This window comes from Engraulis encrasicolus, chromosome 16 (assembly GCF_034702125.1).
Source record: "Engraulis encrasicolus isolate BLACKSEA-1 chromosome 16, IST_EnEncr_1.0, whole genome shotgun sequence".
In the NCBI taxonomy this organism is placed as follows: domain Eukaryota; kingdom Metazoa; phylum Chordata; class Actinopteri; order Clupeiformes; family Engraulidae; genus Engraulis; species Engraulis encrasicolus.
This window is the reverse complement of record NC_085872.1, coordinates 19701860-19725532: the sequence shown is the minus strand read 5'-3', so window position 1 is coordinate 19725532 and position 23673 is coordinate 19701860. Positions and strand designations below refer to the sequence as shown.

The 23673-nt window shown below is 45.0% G+C and overlaps 1 protein-coding gene across 1 annotated transcript in view; it reads right to left on the bottom strand.

Moving 5' to 3' along the window:
• zcchc2 (zinc finger, CCHC domain containing 2) overlaps nucleotides 1-23673 on the bottom strand; it is a 65383-nt gene that overhangs the window by 31474 nt on the left and 10236 nt on the right. The window contains exon 4 of the mRNA XM_063219920.1: nucleotides 1980-2051. Coding sequence (XP_063075990.1) covers nucleotides 1980-2051 — 72 coding nt within the window. The remainder of the gene's footprint in view (nucleotides 1-1979; nucleotides 2052-23673) is intronic.

Genomic DNA, 23673 nt, shown 5'->3' with positions numbered 1-23673 from the left:
TCCTCCCATATGCAACCTTGGCCTCCTTGAGGGTGCTTTTGAGCTCTCGCTGTACGCTCCTCAGCTCTGTGAAGTTACCCTCCTTGAAAAGTTTCTTTTTCCTATTGAGGAGTTGTTTGACCTCACTGGTTACCCAGGGTTTGTTATTTGGGTAACAGCGGACAGTCTTGGTAGGTGCAACAATGTCCATGCAGAAGTTGATGTAATCTGTTGTACATGCTGTGGCCTCCTCCAGGTCATCACTGCCCTGTAGTAAGTGCCAGTCTGTGATCTCGAAGCAGTCCCTCAGCGTCTCCTCTGCTACTGGTGTCCATTCCCTGAAAGTGCGTGTGGTAGTTGGAAGTCTCTGTACTTTGGGGACATACAAAGGCTGGAGATGGATCAGGTTGTGGTCAGAGGAGCCCAGTGGGGGAAGGGGGGTGGCGCTGTAGGCATCTTTCACGTTTGCATACAGGAGGTCGATTGTTCTGTTCTTTCTTGTTGCACAGTCAACAAACTGGTGGAAGTTAGTGAGGGTGGAATCAAGGGTTACATGGTTAAAATCTCCAGTTATGGCAAAGAAAGCCTCTGTGTGCTGTGTTTGTAGCTTTGCAACAGTTGAGTGAATGATGTCACAGGCAATGTCTGGAACAGCTCGCGGTGGGATGTAGACACAGATGATTATGGCATGAGAAAATTCTCTTGGAGTGTAGTAGGGACGTAGGCTGACGGCCAGTAGCTCCACATCTTTACTGCAAACCGTTTCCTTCACAGTAACATGTCCAGGATGGCACCACTTGTTGTTAATGTACATGATCAGTCCACCTCCTTTCTTTTTCCCTGAGAGCACATTGTCTCTGTCCAGTCTGGCTGTGCTGAAGCCCGGTAAGTCAACATTAGCAGTAGGAGTGAGACTATTCAGCCATGTTTCAGTGAGGCAGATCAGACTCGATTCTCTGAACAGCTTTTGATTTCTTACCAGGGCAGTCAGCTCGTCGGTTTTGTTGTTCAGCGAGTTCACATTTCCCATCACGATTGCAGGGACAGAGGGCTTGTATCTCCATTTCTTCTCCTTTCGCCTGGCTTTGACTGCGACTCCAGCTCTGGTTCCACGAAAGCAGAAAAGTTCCTGGGGTATATTGCCGTTCACTGCACTGCTGGCAAACTTGCGCAATGCAACCAGCTGATTCCTTGTGTAAACAAGTTTACTGTTGTCAGAATGTTGCACAAAGTTATCCATATCCATGGGATAGAAATAAAAATACCTTCATGAAACAAGAAGTTCAAAAAAAGAAAAAACAGAGATGAAAAAGACAGACAAAGACAAGACAACACAGGAGCTACTGAAACATGCTGCCACTCTTGTCGGCGCCGGGGGCGTAAGAGAAGAGAAGAGAAGAGAAGAGAAGAGAAGAGAAAAGAAAAGAAAAGAAGAGCAGATAAGTTATTCACCTCTGAGGCAGCAGCAGTGACACAACATTAACACAACATGAGCCCCTGCAAGACTCCAGCATCCGTCTTGGAGAGTTACAAATCACAACAGTGACTCACAAGGACCATACCGGGGGCATTTCCTCATTCGATTATTGCCCGGACTTTTACACAATAATGCATCAAAATAAAATTCCTCTTTGACAGTGCCTCTCTCCCCCTCCACTCCTCCAGCTGCGAGACACACATTCTTTAAATGCTCGTGAAGAAAAAATAAATAAACAAACAAGGAAGCGGTCCAACAGCAAGACCAGATGGTGAGATTGTGACCTGATTTTAAATCAACTTTTTTCCCCTTCTTTTTTTGGTGAGTTTGGGAGCTAGCACCGCAGCTAGCTAGGGCTGTAATCATTAAGACAGAATCTGTATCAGAGGTGGAGTAAATTACTGAGATTGGACAATGTACGGTAATAATCCCACATCTTGTTCCTTTGTGTATGTGTGAGTGAGTGTGCGCATGTATGTGTGCAAGTGTGAGTGTGTATGTGTGCGAGTGTGCATGTGTTTACCTTTGAGAAGAACGTCTCTAGCTCCAAGTGCGATTTGGTCACAGTGCTTGATGACTGGTTTGACCAGAGCACCTACGAAAACAGGGAGGGAAAAAAAAAACAATTGTAATTCAACACAACCCTTTTACAAAACAAATGTTCAGCTTTTAGTATTGGTTCTGCATTGCCGTATTTTGTAAATGAAAATTAAATGAGAACAGATAACATGGCTTATGAGGGGAGGGGGTGTACAGTTAGCCCTTGCGTCCTTACATTGCCCGTGTTTCCTTTATGTTTGTGTGTGTATAACATGTATGGATGTCTGTGAGGGCCCAACCATGGCTCAATCAGCTGGGCACTTGACTGCTATGCCAGCTATCTGGGTTTGCTTCCGTCCGAGATCATTTGTCGAGATCCTTCCTGTCTCTCTGACAGCTAATTTCCTGTCTCTCTGTGTCTGTCCTGTCATAATAAAGGCATAAAAAGCCCCCCAAAAATATATATAAAAAAGAAAACGATGTCTCTGAGTATGTGGACTTGTGTGTGAGGAACACCTCGTTTCCTCCTCCTCCCCCAGCCTTTCAAAGTGCGCTCCTCTGGGCCTTCCATTCTCACTGTGCCAGAAACCGCACAGAATTCCACCTTTTTCAGTCCCAGACTATGACCTAATGCGGTTCTGCTGGAGCGCGAGCACTTTGATTTAGATCTCTGCCGATGCCCCAAAGACGCGGTTCTCAGGCCTTGGCTGGCTGGGCTGTGATTGGCTCAGTGCTCACGACACACACGCCCTCTGGCCCGATGACATCACACGTGCAGTGCGTGCCCAGAATGCTTCAGCAGCCAGGCAAGGCAAGCCGGGGCCGCCGCCAAACTAGGTCATTACAATATTTGTCCAGAACATTTTTGCATTCCAGAACCCCCAAACACACTTCGGAAACAATGTTCTTTTGACGTGTCGTCGTCGTAGCAACAACAACCTGAGCCTCGCAAAAGCTAGTAATAATACTCCGTGTCTTCACGGGGGAGGAGACCGACCTCAAAAGGTTAGAATTTTCCAGGCTTCTCCTAGACTTTCTGAGCTAAAACTAAAACATGTTTTTTTTGTTTTTTTTAACCAAGGCCCAAGAAAGCAGTCTCATTTCTTTGCCTTTAAACAGTTCAAATTCCTACATCGTAATCTGAACGTGAGAGAAGGGGATATTTGAAAGATGCTGTCATTACTCGTCATAGATCTTGATGTCACAATAATTTCCAACCACAACCCCAAATTGATATTGTTCGACCACAAACCACCAGGGTAGGCAGAGAGGAGGACAGGGCTGAAGACAACATGCTAGGCCAAAACTATTTTCTGTCCCCTGCTTACCAAAGTGCCCTTCTCTGCCTTCTGCATTCCTAGACGGCGGACTGGTCGGTCAGTGCAGCTGAAGCAGTAACAGTTATAATCTGCTGACACTAACAGCTGCAGTAACAGTTATAATCTACACCGTCATTTCATATGTATTACATTACATTACACCATTAACCAAAACGACTTACAATTGAGGACATAATCATAGCCAACATCACTAGCAAGAAGTGCACAGGAAATATACAAAACAAGTGCAGATACAAAGTAGGATTGTTTTTTTGTATTATTCTTTTTGAGTGAAGTAGAATACACACACACATACAGTACACATCATGTCAAGAGTCTGGCCTGGCACTAGGGCAGCTCAAGCATTAGTGTAGTAAGTAGATACAGTGAGTCTAATATGTATTTGATCCCTTGCTGATTTTGCCGGTTTGCCCACTAATAAAGACATGATCAGTCTATAAATTTATGATAATATGTATTCAAATATGGAGAGACAGAATATCAAAAAGAAATTCCAGAAAATAACTTAAAATAATATATTTTAATTTATTTGTATTTAATTTAGGCCAATAAGTATTTGACCCCTCTAGCTAAAGAGGATAAAGTGCTTTGTGGCAAAGCCCTAGTTGTCTAGCACTGAGGTTAGATGCTTCTTTTAGTTAATGACAATGTTTGTGCATATAGTAGAAAATATTTTTGCCCATTTTTCTTTGCACATTATCTCTAAAACATTAATAGTTTGTGGCTGTAGCTTGGCAAATGGGAGGTTCAGTTCTCTCCATAGAATTACTATAGGGTTAATATTTGGAGACTGTCTAGGCCACTTCACGACTTTTCTTATTGAGCCACTCCTTTGTTGCATTGACTGTATGTTGTGTATTATTGTCATGTTGGGAGATCCAAAAATGGCCCACCCTTCAGTGTAGTGGTGGAGGGAAGGACGTTTGCACTCAGGATTGCACATTACATGTCTCCCTCCATCCATTCATTGACGATGCAAAGTTGTCCTGTGCCTTGGCCAGACAAACACCCTCAAACCATAATGATACCATTTTCATGCATGATGGTGAGGAGGGTGTTCTTGGGATCATAGACAGCAGTACTCTTTCTCAAAACACATTGAATTGTGATAATGCCAAACAGCTTGATTTTGGTTTCATCTGACTACAGAACCTCCTTATCATATCCTAAACTAGTCTGATGTCTGTTGGCAAACCTCAAGTGGGACTGCACAGGTTCCTTCTGAAGTAGAGGTACCATGTGTGCACACGTCTCCAACAAGTATGATGTGCCTTTTGGAGTTGCTCAGGGTAGTTGCTTGGGCCCTCTCCTCTTCTCTCTCTATATGTTGCCCCTGGGCTCCATCATCAGAGAGCACAATGTTGATTTTCATAGCTATGCCGATGACACTCAACTATATATCTCTGTCGAGCCTAGCCAAACCACTGCCATTCATGCCTTGACTAAATGCATGTCTGCCATCAAAGATTGGATGAACAGTAACTTCCTAAAATTAAATGAGGATAAAACTGAAGTGTTGCTCATTGGGCCTAAGGAAAAACGTGCAAAACTCCACTCAAGCCTAGGTGACCTAAGCATACACATTAAAGATAAGGTTACTAGCCTAGGTGTGGTCATAGACTCGGATTTGAGCTTTGAGCCTCACATCAACAAGATAACAAAATCTGCTTTTTTCCATCTTAGAAATGTTAACAAAGTGCGCGGCTTGGCCCCCCGACAAGACGCTGAGAAACTTATTCATGCCTTTGTCACCAGTAGGATAGACTACTGCAATGCTCTCTTCTCTGGTCTCCCAAAAAAATTAATTGACAAATTGCAACTCATTCAAAATTCTGCGGCAAGAATCCTAACAAGAACCAGAATGAGAGAGCACATCTCTCCTGTCTTGGCAGACCTACACTGGTTACCTGTCTCATACAGAATCGACTTTAAGATTCTGCTCACAGTATTTAAAGCATTAAATGGACTTGCCCCTAGCTATATCTCAGACATGCTCTCTTTTTATGCCCCTGCTCGAGCTCTCAGGTCCACTGATGCCAAGCTGCTAAGGACCCCCCCCCCCCCGCAGAAGAAGATCGGCGACGCCGCGTTTGCCTGCTATGCGCCCAAGAGATGGAACGCCCTCCCCATCGAGATCCGATCAGCCACCTCCGTCGACTCCTTTAAGAAGCAGCTGAAGACCCACCTCTTCATCCTTGCCAACTCCTAGCTGCCAAGGCGTCATAGTGTCCCAGCTGCCGCAGCGCCCTTACTACTCGCAACCAGCCCTGGCAGGGGGCTCCCCTAGGTGGCCGCTGGTCTCTGCCTGAGGTTTCTTCCTGACTATAGGGGGTCTTTTTTTCTCAGACTTCACTGAGCTTTTTTTTTCCCCCTTACAAACTATGAATCAAGCGAAAGGGAGTTTTTCCTCACCCCTGATGCCACCAGGGGCCGCACCTGAGCGCCCAATCTCTGTGTGACTATCTATGACTTATGTTAGGCATCTAAGAATCCTGGTCCTAACCTATGTTGACCTTATGACTCTACAATCTCTATCTATCTCTTCTTCCTCTGCCTTCCTGCTTTTTCTGCCTCTCCTCTATACCTCTCCTTTTAAATCTATCTCTAAAAATGTTTTTTTTTTTTTCATTTGTTAAGCACTTTGAGTTACATGCCTTGTATGACACAGTGCTATACAAATACAATTATTATTATTATTATTATTATTATTATTATTATTATTACAGGATTTTAAACCTCTGTGGCATTAAGTGCTACCAGTAGTTTTATCAGTGATTTTGGTCCCAGTAGCTTTGATATTGCCTAGTTCATCCCGTACAGCTCTAGGGTGATTTCTTTCTGTTCTCATGATTATCAAATCCCTACAAAAGGTCAAATCTTGTATAGAACCCCTGACAGGCTGATGGATAGTCATTTTGTATTCCTAACATTTTGGAAGAAATGCATCAACAGCTGGGTCATTAATACCCAGTCTCTTTCTTGTGGCTTTGCAGTCCATTTACTCTTTGTTCAGGTCTAAAATCGTGTCCCTGATATCATTTGACCACTCTTTGGTCTTTCCCATGCTGGTGAGGTTGGAGTGTGACTGATTCACTCATACTATGGACTGATTCTGCTGATTCAATGTGTCTTTTATGCATGTTAGTATGTACAAGTGTCTTTAATTCAGATGACAAGTTGATCGGAAGTGCCCATCTGGTCTGTGGGCCCGGAACTGTAATCAGTTGGCAGGGGATCAAATACTTATTTTGCTCGATGAAATGGAAATAAATTAATATATATTCTCTTCAGTTAATTTCTGGATTTTCTTTTTGATATTCTGTCTCTCCATATTAGAATACATATTATCATAACATTTATTGACTGATCATGTCTTTTTTAGTAGGCAAACCAACAAAATCAGCAAGGGATCAAATACATATGGGTCATTCCATGTCAATTCACACGCCTTCCCCACATGACCCTCTCCGATTTAGCCGATATCTCACATACAGGTGCCTTTTGATGTCAATTGAAAGAATACCAAGTATTAGCACCCTACGTCCAACGGTTGCGGAGATGAAGCCCTCCAAAGTTGGGGTGCCATGCCCACTTTTCAAGCCTGTGAATTGCATACAAAATTTACAAGCAGATTTTGACACCTCTGCTTTTAGTTTGAAGGAAGATACAGGCCTAAAAATCACCATGGCCCCTCAATATGACCCTGTCTACCAGATGATGTACTTAAAAATGGCATGCCTTGATTATTTTTGGCTATATTAAGCCTGAAAAACTGAATTAGTGAAACGTGTGATGAAGAGTCTTGCCATTTTGGGGTTCCAAATCTTGGAAACTATATATCCTTTGGGAGTTATAATTAATTTTCCATCATATTTGGGAACTGTACAGTGTATTCCGAAAAAAGTAGGGCACTCAGACTTTTAATGATGGAATAGGAGGACATTTTGGACAAAATGACCTTACGGTACCCTCTACTTCAGGCCTCAAATTAACCATGTGGGCACTTGCTGACCGGAACGCCCTTTTACGTCCCCATGTACAGTAGCACTTTATCAAACTTTCAAGCTTGGAAAAATGTTGTTTTTCAAAGTTCTTCATATTAATCTTGGCCTTCAAAGTATATGTTTTTGTCTATGTCTTATCACAGTGTCTGGTTTGTCTGCTGCCATCTGCTGGTCAAAAAACGCAACAACAGTGTAATTTAAGAAAACAAAAGGGGTTGGAAAGTCTTGCCCATAATTTACCAATAAAGTAGCCGAGAAATCTAGACGCCCCTAGGGGTTAAGCTTGCTAGGCTGCCAATGAAGCACTTTAATTCTACAGTATATTGCTATATATTAATTATGATTTTAACAAGCATCATGCAGAATGCTCAATCATGATTACATTTCTACCAGGACACCCCCACCCCTATGTCTGGTAGAAATGTAGTGCAGGGTGAGGCCATCTTGGGACTGGCATCATGATTGAGCATTAATCAGTCACACTTAGAAAATTATTTAAACTAGAAATATTCATCATGCTTGTTAAAATCATAAATATATAGCAATATACTGTATAATAATTACAGTGCTTTATTGGTTAATTATGGGCAAGATTTTCCAGCCCCTTTTGTTTTCTGACATTACGCTGTTGTTACTTTTTTAGACCAGCAGATGGCAGCAGACAAAACAGACACTGTGATACGATATAGAGAAAAACAGATATACTTTGAAGGCCAAGATTAATATGAAGAACTTTGAAAAACAAAGTTTTTCCAAGCTTGAATGTTTGATACAGTGCTACTGTACATGGGGTTAAAAGGGCGTTCCAGTCATCAAGTGCCCACATGGTTAATTTGAGGCTGAAGTAGAGGTACCGTAAGGTAATTTTTGTCCCAAAGCTGTTTTTAAGTCCCTCCTATTTTATCTTTCAAAGTCTGAGCGCCTACTTTTTCTTGAATACACTGTACAGTTCCCAAATATGATGGAAAATCAATTATAACTCCCAAAGCAGGCATAGTTTCCAAGATCTGGAAACCCCAAAGTGGCAAGACCTTCAACATGCGTTTCACTAATTCAGTTTTTAAGGCTTAATATAGCCTAAAATAATCAAGGCATGCCATTTATAAGTACATCATCTGGTAGACAGGGTCATATTGAGGGGCCATGGTGATTTTTAGGCCTGTATCTTCCTTCAAACTAAAAGCAGAGGTGTCAAAATCTGCTTGTAAATTTTGTATGCAATTCACAGGCTTGAAAAGTGGGCATGGCACCCCAACTTTGGAGGGCTTCATCTCCGCAACCGTTGGACGTAGGGCGCTAATACTTGGTATTCTTTCAATTGACATCAAAAGGTACCTGTATGTGAAATATTGGGTTAATCGGAGAGGGTCACCTGGGGAGATTCTAGGGAATCATGTGAATTGACATGGAATGACCCTATTGGATTCAATGTAGTCACGAAAGAGAAGAGTCTTTACTTGCTTATACGCATCAAAAGAAGGACACATCCAGTGAATACAAACTTACTAATCACCCAGTCACTGCTAAATAATAATAATAAAAAAAGTATTTCTTTTTTTCAGACAGGGAGGAGTCCAGTTACCTGTGACCACTGCTTTGAAAGTAAAACCACCCAGCAGCAGACGGCAGTGATGATGTTCGTTTGCTAAGCAATTACAGGGAAGTGGGAGGCCACGGCCTTCCTCTCCACCACACAGTACAGTACAACGCCCCGTGGCATCTAAATATTTATCCACCGTCTAGTAGGTCTGGACCGGGCAGGGCTTACGTTATGAGCTTTTGTAACTCGTTCTTTGGATAGGCCAACTTATAATGTTAATGTTATAATGTTAATTATAAAGATAATGTACAAAAAAGTGTTGTGGCTAAATGGCCAAAGAGAAAAAAAGAGAGAGCGGGGGGTGGGGGGAGGCTCATCGAGCGAAGACGGTAGACCATTACACTGTCGACCCGGGTTCGATTCCAATCCAAGGTCCTTTGCCGATACCCCTCCCCTTCTTCTCCCATTAATTTCCTGTCACATTCTCTCAGAGTCCTGTCTTAAATAAAGGCATAAAAAACCCTCATTCATGTGAAATTGTCAACTTAGCCCCTCCGATCATGATATGTCTGTGCTATACCGGCTATCATTCAGAACTAAGTACACAACTCACACCCACATACGGCAGTGCAAACAAAGCGATTGAATCCCCCCACAGCCGTCCATATAGAAAAGTCCCTCCCCCCCATGGATGTACATACAATTCCTTTCCCGCAGCTTTAAGTAAAATGACAAACCATGTTACGGCCGCCCCCCTCTGTGTATAAGCTAAGTTCTGGGTGTACATAAGAGCTCAGTTCTCTTGTTACCAACTGTGACCCTGAGCAAATCAATATTGGCAGACAAGCAGAGCTACGAGCCCTAGGCGCACATAAAGAGCTCCTATAAAGAGGCCTATACTACAAAGCTGGTTCGGGAGTAAAAAAAAAAATAAAGAAAATACTCCAGGCTCTTCTATTAGATGATTTACCTCTTAACATAACCTGGTTTAGTCCTGAACCAGCTTTGTAGTATAGGCCCCAGTACTCTTGTTCCCCCCCTGTGACCCTGGGCAAATCAATATTGACAGACCGAGCTTGTTTCATCTCCTTCCGCAAACATGATACTTCATCCCGGTCTCAGTGCGACAGCTGCCAGCCCCCCCCCCCCCATCGTCTGGCCTGGGAGAAAGAAGCAACACCTGACGTAGAGCTGAGAACTGAGCAGCACTGGAAACACGTCTGATGTGGTGATTCATGACTCACTCAGAGAGAGAGAGAAAGAGAGAGAGAAAGAGAGAGAGAAAGAGAGAGAGAAAGAGAGAGAGAGATAGGAGGAGAGAGAGAGAGAGAGAGAGAGAGAGAGAGAGAGAGAGAGAGAGAGAGAGAGAGAGAGAGAGAGACAGAGCATAAGATTTGCCACAACCTAAAATGCTAATCTTTAGAACCCTCCCTGCCACAGGGTTAAGAGAGACACAAGGACCAACAAGTTCATCAAAAGGCACGCACGCACGCACGCACACACGCACGCACATTCGGGTGATAAAGAAAATATCTCTGTTAATCTATTCTCAAAGTTGGTTCGGGAAGCTGGGTGCGCAAACTGACTGGCACATCACTACCGCAACAGTGTGACGGATGGTTTCAGACTTTACTGACGTTATTGCACTTTCCACCAGTTCCTTCTCCTCCACTTTTCGCTTTAGCACCAAACCTGAAGAGTTTCAGCATGCTGTGAACTTTAATCTCCACCGTTCCCAAAGACTTGCTATAAGTCATTATTTGGGTAGCACACATTATGAATGAGCCATTTTAAATCTAGATTCATTTCATGATTACGGTGAGCCTGAGACGGAGAGAGTGAAATATATATGGTGCATGCAGGCCAACTGTTCTAGATTTTTTCAGTCAATATTGATATTACAATTTTTTTGTAATGATATTTCTTTTAAAGACAAATAATTGTGCTAAACAATTCACGTTTTTCCCTCCCTTCAGCAGTGTGAGTGGAGGGCCATAGAGAAACACACAGTGGTGTTCTGCATGCGTTTTGGGTAGCAAATGTTCTCTGTGCTCGCAATGGCTCAAGTGGAGGGGAATGTATTGTGCTCGGCATAACCTACCTTTTGGCAGTAAAGACAAATGTCAAATATATTGTTTCAAATCGATATTATGAAATTTGATATTGTTTGACAGCAATATTGATATCACAATATAAATACGATATATTGCACAGCCCTAGCTGCGGGGCCAAACAAAATGACCCCTGTTTGACATCCCCGAGCTACAGCAAAGCAAGTAGTGCTGGGGGATAAATCTACAAAGTCCGTCGTCAATAGAGGGGATCCCTTCTCCAGCCACTCCCCCCAGCAGTGTTTGTTTCTTCTCGTCCTGCTCACCAAGCCAGGCCTGGCCAGGGGTGTTGAAATGTTTAGCTGTTGCTCTGAGCCGTTTCCCTCAGGGCAGCCTCCAGTGATAGATAAACATTTCAGGGCAATTGATGCAGTGGTTGACTGGCTGGCCCAATTTCTCCAGCACTAGGGACTGTAACCAATACACTGGCCTGTAAATAACTAAGTCGCTCTGGATAAAAGGGTCAGATAAGTGTAACACAAAATGTATGAGTAAAAGTGCTGTACTGCTGGGGCATTTCATATTAAGGACGTACAACATGGAGCTGCAGTATTGGGTATTACTGGAATGCAACCCACACACAACACCACCGCTTTCAGATGCCCACACACACAGGGGACACTGGACGATAATCACCACTTTCTAGGGAGGAGAGAGAGAGAGAGAGAGAGAGAGAGAGAGAGAGGGATAGATAGATATATAGATAGAGAGATAGATAGATAGATAGAGAGAGAGATAGATAAATACAGAGATAGATAGAGAGATAGACAGATAAATAGAGAGAGAGAGAGAGAGAGAGAGAGAGAGGGAGAGAGTGTGTGTGTGTGTGTGTGTGTGTGTGTGTGTGTGTGTGTGTGTGTGTGTGTGAGTGTGAGTGTGAGTGTGAGAGAGAGAGAGAGAGAGAGAAGGAAGAATGCAGTATGAAGAAGGAGGTGTTGTACAGCTATGGAGAGGCAGGCAGGGTGTCCTCTCCTCGGTTTGGGGGAGTGGTGCGGTCATGGTCATGTCTGCCCTGGAGAAACACAACAGGACGGTGATTTCATGTAAAATCAGACACTTTGGGACACGGCCAAAGAGACTTCAATTAAACTTGATGACGTGCCTTTTTAGTGGCAAGGTAGAGCCATACAACTGTATTTTCATGGATCTGGCACAAATATTAAGGGAGAAACAGACTAAGATTTAATTAGTCTTAGGTTAGGACACATCATACGTCAGTCAATTCGAGGCACACAATGTTGGTTGTGAGGGAGGGTCTCCTCTCATCTGCTCGGTCTCATCTGCTCGGTCATGGTCATGTCTGTCCTCTCCTCAGTTTGGGAGAGTGGTGCAGTCATGGGCTGTGTCTCAAATGCCGCACTTGTGCACTTCGGGCACTGTTTTCCAGTGCCTAGGGCGCTCACGCTGAAAATTTCAGTTGAGCCAGTGCACTGAAAGTGCCAGGATGATCCCCTAACAATGGCGGAAAAATGCAGCGCTTGAATGATGGACACTGCATGCACTAAACGGCGGCCATGTTGACATTAGGTGCATTCGATATGTGTCAACGCATATATGCGCATTTAGACAGCAATGCACCCTGGATGGAAAATGCTGCATGACGGTTAGATTTCCTGTCAAACTTCGAAATTTCGTCGACGTTGCGTTGACGAGGTGACATGTCACATGGTGTAAAACTATCGCGGGATGAATGCGGCTGCAGTCAGATCTTGCAACCTCTGCAGTTGCTTATCCCCTTCAACGCTCGTCGGCGGACTGCCTCCGAGGTCACGCGCCCATGAACTGGTTGGTCAACAACTCACTCACGTGTGTATATGGGTCTTGTCTCACACCTCTACACAAGTTTGCGCAGGTCCCCACTTCAGCTCCTCCTCACTGCCTGTCCCCCCACTCCTCACACGTGGTGTGTTAGTAGAGCAAACTGGTGCGAGCTCATCGTCTCGTTCATATTTGTGGCCGACTGCAAATGCGCTGTATTTAATAACACCCACATCGTGACAACAAGTTCTCGCTGACGTGCCTTGCGCAACGTTGACGCTCGCAACAAAGTCGTATGCGCTTATTGACACGGAGGAAATGTGGCATTCAGTTCAGTAGAAGAGTTTGGTCAACAGTCTCCTAATTCTGTAAGTGATGTTGATGGGACACCAACATTTTCATGCCAACCAAAGTATTGTATGTGTGATTGCTGTCCTCTGGGGTGAAGGAAATGGAAATACAAGCACCAGATGCTGTGCATTGTAAACAGTAGCCAACTCATATTTTGGCGAGCTAATGCCATGCTCAGCCGTCACTTCCATCGAGGGCACAGTGCATAGTGCTCACATTTTTCCACGACACTATGCACTAAAGACCTCAGTGCACTGTGTGCACTGTGCACTGACTGTCAGTGCACTGACAAAAGTGCGTCATTTGAGACACAGCCATGGTCATTGTCTGTAGTGTTAAGCTAGATTTATGCTTAGGACGCATAGAATCTGCGTCCGTCCGTTTTCTGTCTATGCGAGTCCACGCCCCCCTCTCAGAGGCTCTGCGGCGCCCGTCGTCGAGCGCCTCAAAAAATTCTAACTATCCGTCGGACGGACGCGGAGTACGCAGACAAAACGGCGCTATGATTGGTCGTCTCGCTACTTCCTTGTTCTGTTCTTGTGGCAGCGCAATGCCAGTAGTTTGCGAGAGCAGAGCTGTATTCTGTTAAAAACTTTATTAATGCCTTGTGTGTAAATGTGTGTCAATGCACGAAGCTACAAGCTAAGTAACAAACAATGCATCAGTTGAACACTCGTGGCACAATGCCTGCGGTTTTACTACCGTTCCTCCACCGAATGTAAACACACATGGGCAGAATCAACTGTCTTTACATGCTTGCATTTTCTGTTCGTGAAAACAGACTGGGTATGTCAAATAATGATACCAGTGCATTGCCTTTGCAATTTGTGTGAAAATACCTAGCTAACCGGGATAGAAAGCAACATTGCTTAATAATGACCGCAGTGCTTACAATGTGAAAGTAGTCTAATCGCGCAATTTCAAATGTGGCTCGCGACGAGACCTCGGACCTCGCAGAACTCGCAGATGCATGAATACAATGTTGGTTCGTGGCCACTCCCACGCGAGTTTTGACGAGCGCAGTTGCAGAAGTCTAATCTGACCTTTGTGGTGTGGTCAGGGAGGGTCTCCTCTCCTCAGTCTCTTCTGACAAGAAGGGGGTGTTGGAGGTGTTGGAGGGTCTCCTCTTGTCTCATGTCCTCAGTTTGGGGGAGTAGTGCGGTCATGGTCATGTCTGTAGTGTTAGAGGAGACTAGACTACCCCACCTGACAAGAGGGGGTGGGGGGAGGAGGTGCTGTGCTGAGGGAGGGTCTCCTCTCATCTGCTCGGTCATGGTCATGTCTGTCCCCTGCCCTCCTCAGTTTGGGGGAGTAGTGCGGACATGGTCATGTCTGCCCCCACCTGACAAGGGGGGATGGGGGGGGAGGTGCTGTGCTGAGGGAGGGTCTCCCCTCATCTGCTCGGTCATGGTCATGTCTGTCCCCTCCTCAGTTTGGGGGAGTAGTGCGGACATGGTCATGTCTGCCCCCACCTGACAGGGGGCTGGGGGGAGGGGGGTGTTCTGTGGTGAGGGAGGGTCTCCTCTGCTCAGTTTGGGGGGAGTAGTGCGGTCATGGTCATGGCCATGTCTGGAGAGATATAACAGGAGGAGACTGGCGGCCTCTAAATCACCATCTCACTCAACACCTGCTCATTTGCACACCACAAAAGACATCAGCTCTGTCACACACACACACGTGTGCTGCGCGCACAAACACACACACGCACACACACAAGCACACTCACACACATAACACACACACACACATAACACACACACACACATAACACACACACCACCACACACCTCTTTCCTACCCTGCAAACTTTCCTCCCTCTCTCACACACACACTCAAGACAGTTGTGCACACTCTATGCTTCACCCTGTGGCTCAGCACACACACAAACACAAACACGCACACTCACGCTGAGAACTTGTGGCACACACACAGTCTTCTGCACCCAGTGAGGTTATGATAGCATAGCAGCACACACACGCGAACACACACACTTACACACACACACACACACACACACACACACACACACACACACACACACACACACACACACACACACACACACACACACACACACACACACACACACACACACACACACACACACACGGCAGCATAGCAGCAGGGGGCCCCAGTGTCTACGACGGGCCTCCAGTCACTCAGCACTGTGTATCTGCAACCCACATCAGCAGGCCTGACACACACACACACACGTACACACACATCAGCAGGCCTGACACACACGCACACGCACACACACGCGCACGCGGCATGCAAGCACGCGCACACACGCGGCATGCAAGCACACACACACACGGCGCGCAAACGCACACACAAACACAAACACATACACACGCACGCACTCTTGCCTTATTATGTGAAAGCAGAGAAGTGTTTACATCACCAACAAAAAAGGAAGCAAGCCGTTTAAAATTCAGTGGATGGCCCACGGCTCAGTCATCACTGGGTATTGACTATGAGATGTTTGCTTCCTTCTGTGTTTGTTTGCTTGAGATTTACATTGATACCAGCGCATTAAAGTCTGGATCCTGTTTCCTTACCTTGCAATAAAAAACCTGAGTTGAATATTAAGTATCAGTTAAAAATTCAATGGAAATGTTATGCATTCAAGCGCACATGCTTGACTATAAACTTATTTGGCTATAAACTTACTTGCACGTATGCATGTGTGGACATACAAGTGTGTGTGCGTGCGTGCGTGTGCATGTGTACATTCACGCACGCGCAGACAGACAGACAAAATCCGGTTCCATTGCAGAAAACAGATCATCCCTTCCTAGTCTATGAGTATTCAGAGCTACATAGCTCAACTCTGTTGCATAGTTCTGAGGGACTGAAGCATGAAGAGGAAAACACAAGCTAGCCTGCCTGCCATTAGCCCCACCCAGGAGATCCCAGATACGACTTCCATCTTATTAGATTATTGAGTTGGCTGGGAATTCAATCCACGATCCGATTCAATTCGATTAGATATCGATCTTCTGTATTGCTGGGTTGTCACTTTAACCCATTTATGCCTAGAATCCTAAGGCCAACTATAAAAACCTAAATATCTCAGCCTTTGATGCCCACACAAATATGAAATCGTGGGCATGCAGCCTACATGAATGTGGATGAGAATGTGGATGTGAGCATGAGAGCTACAGGATGTGGTTGAGGAATAGCGCCTATAATCATCTGCAAAAGATCGATCCACAAAGTTGTGAATCGATATTGCACTTTTCGAACGTGAATCGATATTGGATCGCAGATCGATCTTTTGAACCCAGCCCTATTATTGAGATCAAAATTGAAATCACGATTATTGATCACGATTATTCAGCAGAGCCGATGACCGTCCAATGACCGCAGTGCGTGTAATGTAGTGAAGAAAATCGTGCTCTTCCGAATGCGTCTCGCGACATGACACCTCTTGCGCAGAGCCATAACAGCAAAACTAGTTCGCAACCATACCCAAGCGACAATTCTCGTGCGCAGTGGCAGAACTGTAATTTGCTCCTTACACTACGTCCATATACACACACATCGCTACTCGCTTCTTGTTCAAACATCTATTTATTTTTTAACCTCAGAAGTGCCATGGCATTGCATCACTCTTTTCGCAGCCTCAGGCGTCCAGTCACTGGAACACATAAACATTCTATCGACTGATATCGCTCTGAGCAAGCACGAGCCGCGATTAGCAACGTGTGTTTGTGGACACAGCTTTCCTTGCTTCCTGTAGGTCTGATTGAGCCTTGCTGAGACACATGCACAGGCAGCAAGTCAGACAGGCACGAATGGGGAGTATGGAAAGTGCACCTGAAGGGTGTGCACAGTGCACACACACACACGCCCTTGACAGCTTTCGCTGGGCCCAGGACAAAGTCATCTGAAAAGGCCCCCCCTTCCCTACACATACAATGTAGTGGGCAAAACAGAACAACTGTCCGCTGAGAGCTGGTGCTGTCAAACACACAGTAGAACTGCTTCAACTTCTGACCTCAAGTTTCTTTCTCTGTCTGTTTATTATTAGAAGACATCACAACAATAATATGGTGCTTGATGTGTCTGGTGATTTTCTCTTCTTGTGGAAATGTACATATACCGTAAAATATCAAATAATAGCCCTGGCTAATGGCTATTGTTTGTCAGAATCACGAAGAACAGACGTGCATTTGAGCTATTTGGGACAGGTAATTAATTCCTGCTTCAAAAAAATCTTCCCCAAAATTCTTTGCCTAAACTGGGAAAATATGGTACTCAATTTGTTTAACCAATACGGTAGTAGTATGTTAAATGTAGATATTTTTCTACTGACAGTAGTGATGGTGTTGGTGGTGATTTTGTGATCTGGCAACCGCCACCAGCAGCCAGATGGGGAAGGCTCCACAACACTTCTACTCATTTACTGCACCTACAGCTGTGTGTGAGTGTGTGTGTGTGTGTGTGAGAGAGAGAGAGAGAGAGAGAGAGAGAGAGAGAGAGAGAGAGAGAGAGAGAGGGATAGAGAGAGAGAGAGAGTGAGAGAGAGAGAGAGAGAGAGAGAGAGAGAGAGAGAGACAGAGAGAGAGAGAAAGAGTGTATGTGTGTGTGTGTGTGTGTGAGAGAGAGAGAGTGGGTATGTGTGTGTGCGTGTCTTTGGGAGATTGTACGCCAGAGTGCATCCGTTTATTACATGTGTGTACCAATGTGCACAAAGTGTGATTGTGTGTGCGCGTGTGAGTGTCTGATTAAATGTCACACAAGCTTAAGACACCTTTCTCACCAATCATCAGCACACACACACACACACACACACACACACACACACACACACACACACACACACACACACACACACACACACACACACACACACACACACACACACACACACACACACACACACACACACACACACACACACACACACACACACACACACACACACACACACACACACACACACACACACACGTCAGCTGCTTATCCCGCCTGCCTGGATTAAACTCATTTGCACAGGGGACATAAAGACGCACGGCAGCGCAGAACCTCGTCTCCCCGATTTGATATTTCATCCCCTTTGACTGACTCCTCCACAGGATTTAGCCCCTCTCCCCTGAGCAGCCTGCCACCAGATTAGCAGCTCAGCAATGCCAATACGAGCTTCAACCCATCAATTAAAGACTGTGCTGTCTATTTCCAAATGTGATCTTTTTGAAAATATTTTCCAAATAATATACTAATGTTTACTAGTATGAACAAAATACAGAACGTTTTGCAGCTAAAACATTCTGGAAATTCAAAATGACGGGAGAAGATCCCCCTTTTCATGCATGATAACGGCAATTTTCCCAGTCATAATGAATACTTAGAATTTGATAGTGGTGGCAAGTATTTATGAAAAAGGTAACGTTAGTGAATGGGCATGGGCATGGGCAGTATGGAAACAGTCTGACCATGTACATAGGCTACTACTTACTACTACTGCCTACTAGGGCTGTGCAATATATCGAATTTATATCGTGATATCAATATTGCTTTTAAACAATATCAAATTTCATAATATTGTATGATGGTCATTGGTCATTTGTCTATACTGCCAAAAGGTAGGCTCCATTAAGCGCAATACATTCCCCTCCACTTGAGCAATTGCGAGCATAGAGCAGACTTGCTACCCAACACTCATGCAGAACATCACTGTGTGCTTCTCTATGGCCCTCCACTCCCACTGCTGAAGGTAGGGAAGATTGAGAATTGTTTAGCACAATTATTTGTCTTTATAAGAAATATCGTCTAAAAATATTGTGATATCAATATTGACTGAAATAATCGTGATATTGATTTCTCTCATTATCGAACAGCCCTACTGCCTACACAATTTTGTTGCCTACAATGACAATGACAATAACATTCTTGAACCTGAACCTGAAGAAACAGAGGACATGACACCTTACATGACACATCTTCGGGATCAAATACAGCATCTCTAAATAATGAAAATGTTAAAAACACGTTTCTGAACACAGCATTTCAGCACCACCCTGCAGAAGCATCAGCAAGTGCAGCTCCACACCCCACACCCAGCCACAGTGACTCAGCCAGCCAGCCCCCCCTCCCCCCTCCTTCATTCCCTCGTGGATGACTCAGTTTACTCTATGACTAACTCATTATCGCTAGAAGGCCAAGCACACATCATTCGATAGCCAGGTCCACATCGATGTCACGGCATTATAGCATGACTTGGACAACTTCAGGATTTATGTCTTTGTCTTCCAGACGCCTCCATTCTGTACCATTTACTTGCTGTTAACTTGCTGTACCATTCACTTGCGCTAACAACAGACCTATCACACTAGTGAAGTTGTTGTTGTTGGCATGGATTGTATTGTTTACGGAGGAAGTCTACCGGAAATACAGTTAAAGCCATAGAAAGCTTGTGGTTTGTTTTTGTTGTGGCTGTTGACATTCCATGAAAGCGTCTATATGCCCTTCACCCTGATTAACCCATTGACCTAGGTATCCTAGAGAGCATCATGAAATATGAGAAACTCCTACACTGTATACAGTACACTACACTCCAATACTTTTTACGCTTCCCAACATTCAGTGATGAGAAGGGAGACAGTAGACGCCATACATACTGGGAATGACTCAACTTGACGACTTTAGTTTACTGGCAAATGTCTTTGCCATTTCCATCAGAACAGAACAGAATAGTATTTCAATGTCTCGCATTTTCTCATTTGCAATCAGGATGGTGAAATAATAACAGTCCCCCCAAAAATTGTTTCTGCTGGGCTGACAGTGGGGACACTTCATTGTTTCCTCCACAGAGGCGGGCATCAGCAAAATGCGAGGCCACAAGCACACACCGAGGAGAGAGTGCGCATATTGGAATCCACCCACTGTATGGGTGGGTGGATGGGGGGTGGGGGGCTTTTCTATTCCCATCTGTGTCACGGGCGGGCGCCTCAGCAAGGACACAGTCACCGCTGCCCCCTGTCAGCGTTGCTCTCCATCAGCCAACCCACCACACACACACATACTGACTGCACCCCCTCCTCCCAACCATTACTATTTACCCTTACTCCTACACCCCTACAGCCAGTGTGTGTGTGTGTCACCCATCGGCTGTCGCCTCTGCCGTCAAGACAGGATGAGTCTAAAGGCCGCGGCCATGAAGTCCGTCGTCCCGTCACCCGCGCCCTCAATACGTCCAGCGCTCCCCTCGAGCCAAGCCTCAATCTACCACTCACAGCAGAGGCGGACTTTTCATTAGGCAAACCTAGGCAATTGCCTAGGGCCCGACCATATCGGTCCTCCATAGAGGCCCTCCAACTGTCACACCAGTCGCGGTAAACACACAAAAAAGGCTTGATCTTACAGACAGACTACAGTGGCAGTGATGGCCCCCTTACAAGGGAGTGGGAGGTTTGGTGTGTGACAGGGTGATATTTCCACATAATGGCAACACCCAAGGGCTTTAGGCTGTGTCCCTCTCCCCATCCCAATATGGTGGGAGTGGGTGGGGCGGAGGGGGCAGTGCGGTTGATGGCACATTGATGAGGTGCAGATGCAACACACAACAGAAGGTTATTTGTTCCCTACTCAGAGAGCTACAAGCACATTTCTGTGGCAACAGACAGGCCCAATATACTACATGATGGTGGAGGAGAGTTCATAGAGTCGGGGCTGTGTGTGTGTGTGTGTGTGTGTGTGTGTGTGTGTGTGTGTGTGTGTGTGTGTGTGTGTGTGTGTGTGTGTGTGTGTGTGTGTGTGTGTGTGTGTGTGTGTGTGTGTGTGTGTAGTGTTAATAAAAAGAACAAGGTCCCCACAGCAGTCCCCTCAGCTAGCCGTCTCTCCTCCAGAACATCAAATGACCACATGGGACCTCAAATAGAGTTAGAGAAGACACAGCAGAACAACTGAGAGAGAGAGAGAGAGAGAGAGAGAGAGAGAGAGAGAGAGAGAGAGAGAGAGAGAGAGAGCGCGCGCGAGTGAGTGAGTGAGTGACAGAGAGAGAGACAGAGAGAGACAGAGAGAGAGAGAAAGAAAGAAAGAAAGAAAGAAAGAAAGAAAGAAAGAAAGAAAGAAAGAAAGAAAGAAAGAAAGAAAGAAAGAAAGAAAGAGTGTGTTTCCAGGATGTCTCTCAGTGTGCCTCAGAGGGGAGTGTGAATAACTGTGCTTGTGTCAAGGATGCCTGGGTGGCTTTCTGTCTGGAGGAGTGAGGTTTAAGGTTTATTAACAAATCATGAAGTTCAATGTAATATATTTTTATGATCTTTTCAAAGGGACGTTTGATACCTCAGCTGTCCTATGTGGCTTGAGTATTTTTCCAAAACAGTGACCCTAGGACTGTGTTTCTGCCAAATTTCATTATTTTACACCAAAGTGAGCGACTGTTTCAATAATCTGCTCCACTATTTTCTATTTTCTCTTTTTGAGACGTCAGCTGCAATTTAAGTTGCTGGCCGATACAGTTATGTCTAAACACATTCACAGAGTCTCTATACAGTACACCCTTCCAATTTTGAGACTGTAAAATGGATGCAATAACTTTTATGTGCCACAGAGACACTTCAATACAATAAATCCAATCCAATCAATATAAAATCCTGTAATCTCTTCATTCTTGAGCTTCTATTCAGGAGACCACTGTCCCACTGTGACAATAACATAATCTCTACGCTGTTAGGACTCTGACCTTGACCTTGACCTTTCCAAAAGGTCACGAGAACCATAGGATAACCTCTGATCCCCTACAGAATCCCCAATGCAATATCATAGTCGGTGGGCTACATAGTGATGGCAAATAAATGTATCCACACAACACTTCAATACACATAGAGCAAGAACATACCGATGAAAATTGGGCTTCAAAAAGATATAAAAGGATTAGATTTAACAAATGCTAAGATTATGACACTACCATGAAATCGCTGAATCCTCAGTAGAGGAGTGCATGGCTTCTACTGGCAATTGGCATAAAATAGTAGAAGGCCAATAGTAGACATTACGGTACTCACCTATATTAGTGTTTCTCAACGGGGGGTCTACGAGACCCCAGGGGGGCTTGTGCTAGGTTGCCAATGGAAGGCAATAGTCTATTTTAATTTTGGCAGTTTGGCAAACTTATGATGAGATCAGGGGGGCATTGGAAGGCTTATATTGAGGTCAAGGAGGCGTTGGGAGGCTTATGATGAGGTCAAGGGGAAGCTTGTTCAAAAAAGGTTGAGAACCACTAATCTACTGTACATCAACACCATTTTCTGCGATGTCTGACCTCTACCCTTACTAACACTCTTAGTGCTGAACTCAACTACAAAGCAGCAGTGGCCAGCTGTGTTCTGTCACAACTAAATATGATGTTGGAATGGAAACGCAGTCCATGGAATATTAATGTTCATAAGTATTAAGTACATCCTTATTACACACACACACACAGGAAGCTTGTGCCATCGCCAGCATTCCTGAAAGTGCAGACATACCTGAGAGAGAGAATGTGCAACTACAGAGTCACGTTTGATGATATCTAACTCAATAAAACGTCAGGGCTTGTATCGCACAGTGCCTTGCATATAGTAATCCCCAAGAGGTTTGGTCAAAACAAAGGCTCTCTTGGCTCTTCTATCCTGATTTTCTTTTTTGTCTTTTTTTTTTAAGGGCTTTTTCAACTTTATTTAGACAGGACAGTGAAGAGTGCGACAGGAGGTGAATGGGAGAGAGAGATGGGGGAGGATCGGGAAATTAGCCCGGGTCGGGAATCGAACCAGAGTCGCCCACGTAGCAGTCCAGTGCCCAGCCGACTAAGCCACAGCTGAGCCTCTATTCCTTTCAACCATCTCTGGTCAAAGCACAACTCAGCAGAGATACATCTGATCACCAGGCTAGGTAGGTAGCCTTCTGGGGCCCCAAAGCCCCTGGATGGTGAATAACAACAGCTCACACTTTACTACAGTAGTGAAACATTTCGTTCACATGTTCACTCCTTTGACATTTGCCTTGGGGTCCCAGTTGCAGACCTGCAAACTCGTCAAAGAAAAAAAGGTGACAGTCTCCAGCGGACCCCCCCACCCCGCGGGCCCATCTCAGAGGCAACTTGAGCTGACATAGGCCTAGCCTACACCACGCAAGTAAAAGATAGGAGGCAAATACTACTTTATTTCATCTGATTCTCTTGCTCTTCAAAGCAAATGTCTTCAAATGACCTAATTGGCCAGGAAAAAGGTGACTGTCACCAAAAGGTGACGAGTTTGCAGGTATGCAGTTGACCATGGAGACCTCTGCAACTCAGACACTTCCTGATAGCATCAGCAGGTAAGACATGGCTGTGGACTGTGGGCAGCCGTAGCCTAATGGTTAGGGGCGTGGATTTAAGATCAGAAGGTTGCAGGTTCGAATCCCATCTTTACCTCTCCCTACACCTACCTTCATCAGCGGCTGAAATGCCCTTGAGCAAGGCACCTAACCCCACATTGCTCCAGGGACAATAAGTACAATACAACACAACAGGTACAATAACTAAGCCGCTTTGGATAAAAGTGTCAGCTAAGTGAAATGTTCTGTAATGCAGTGGTTCTCAACCTGG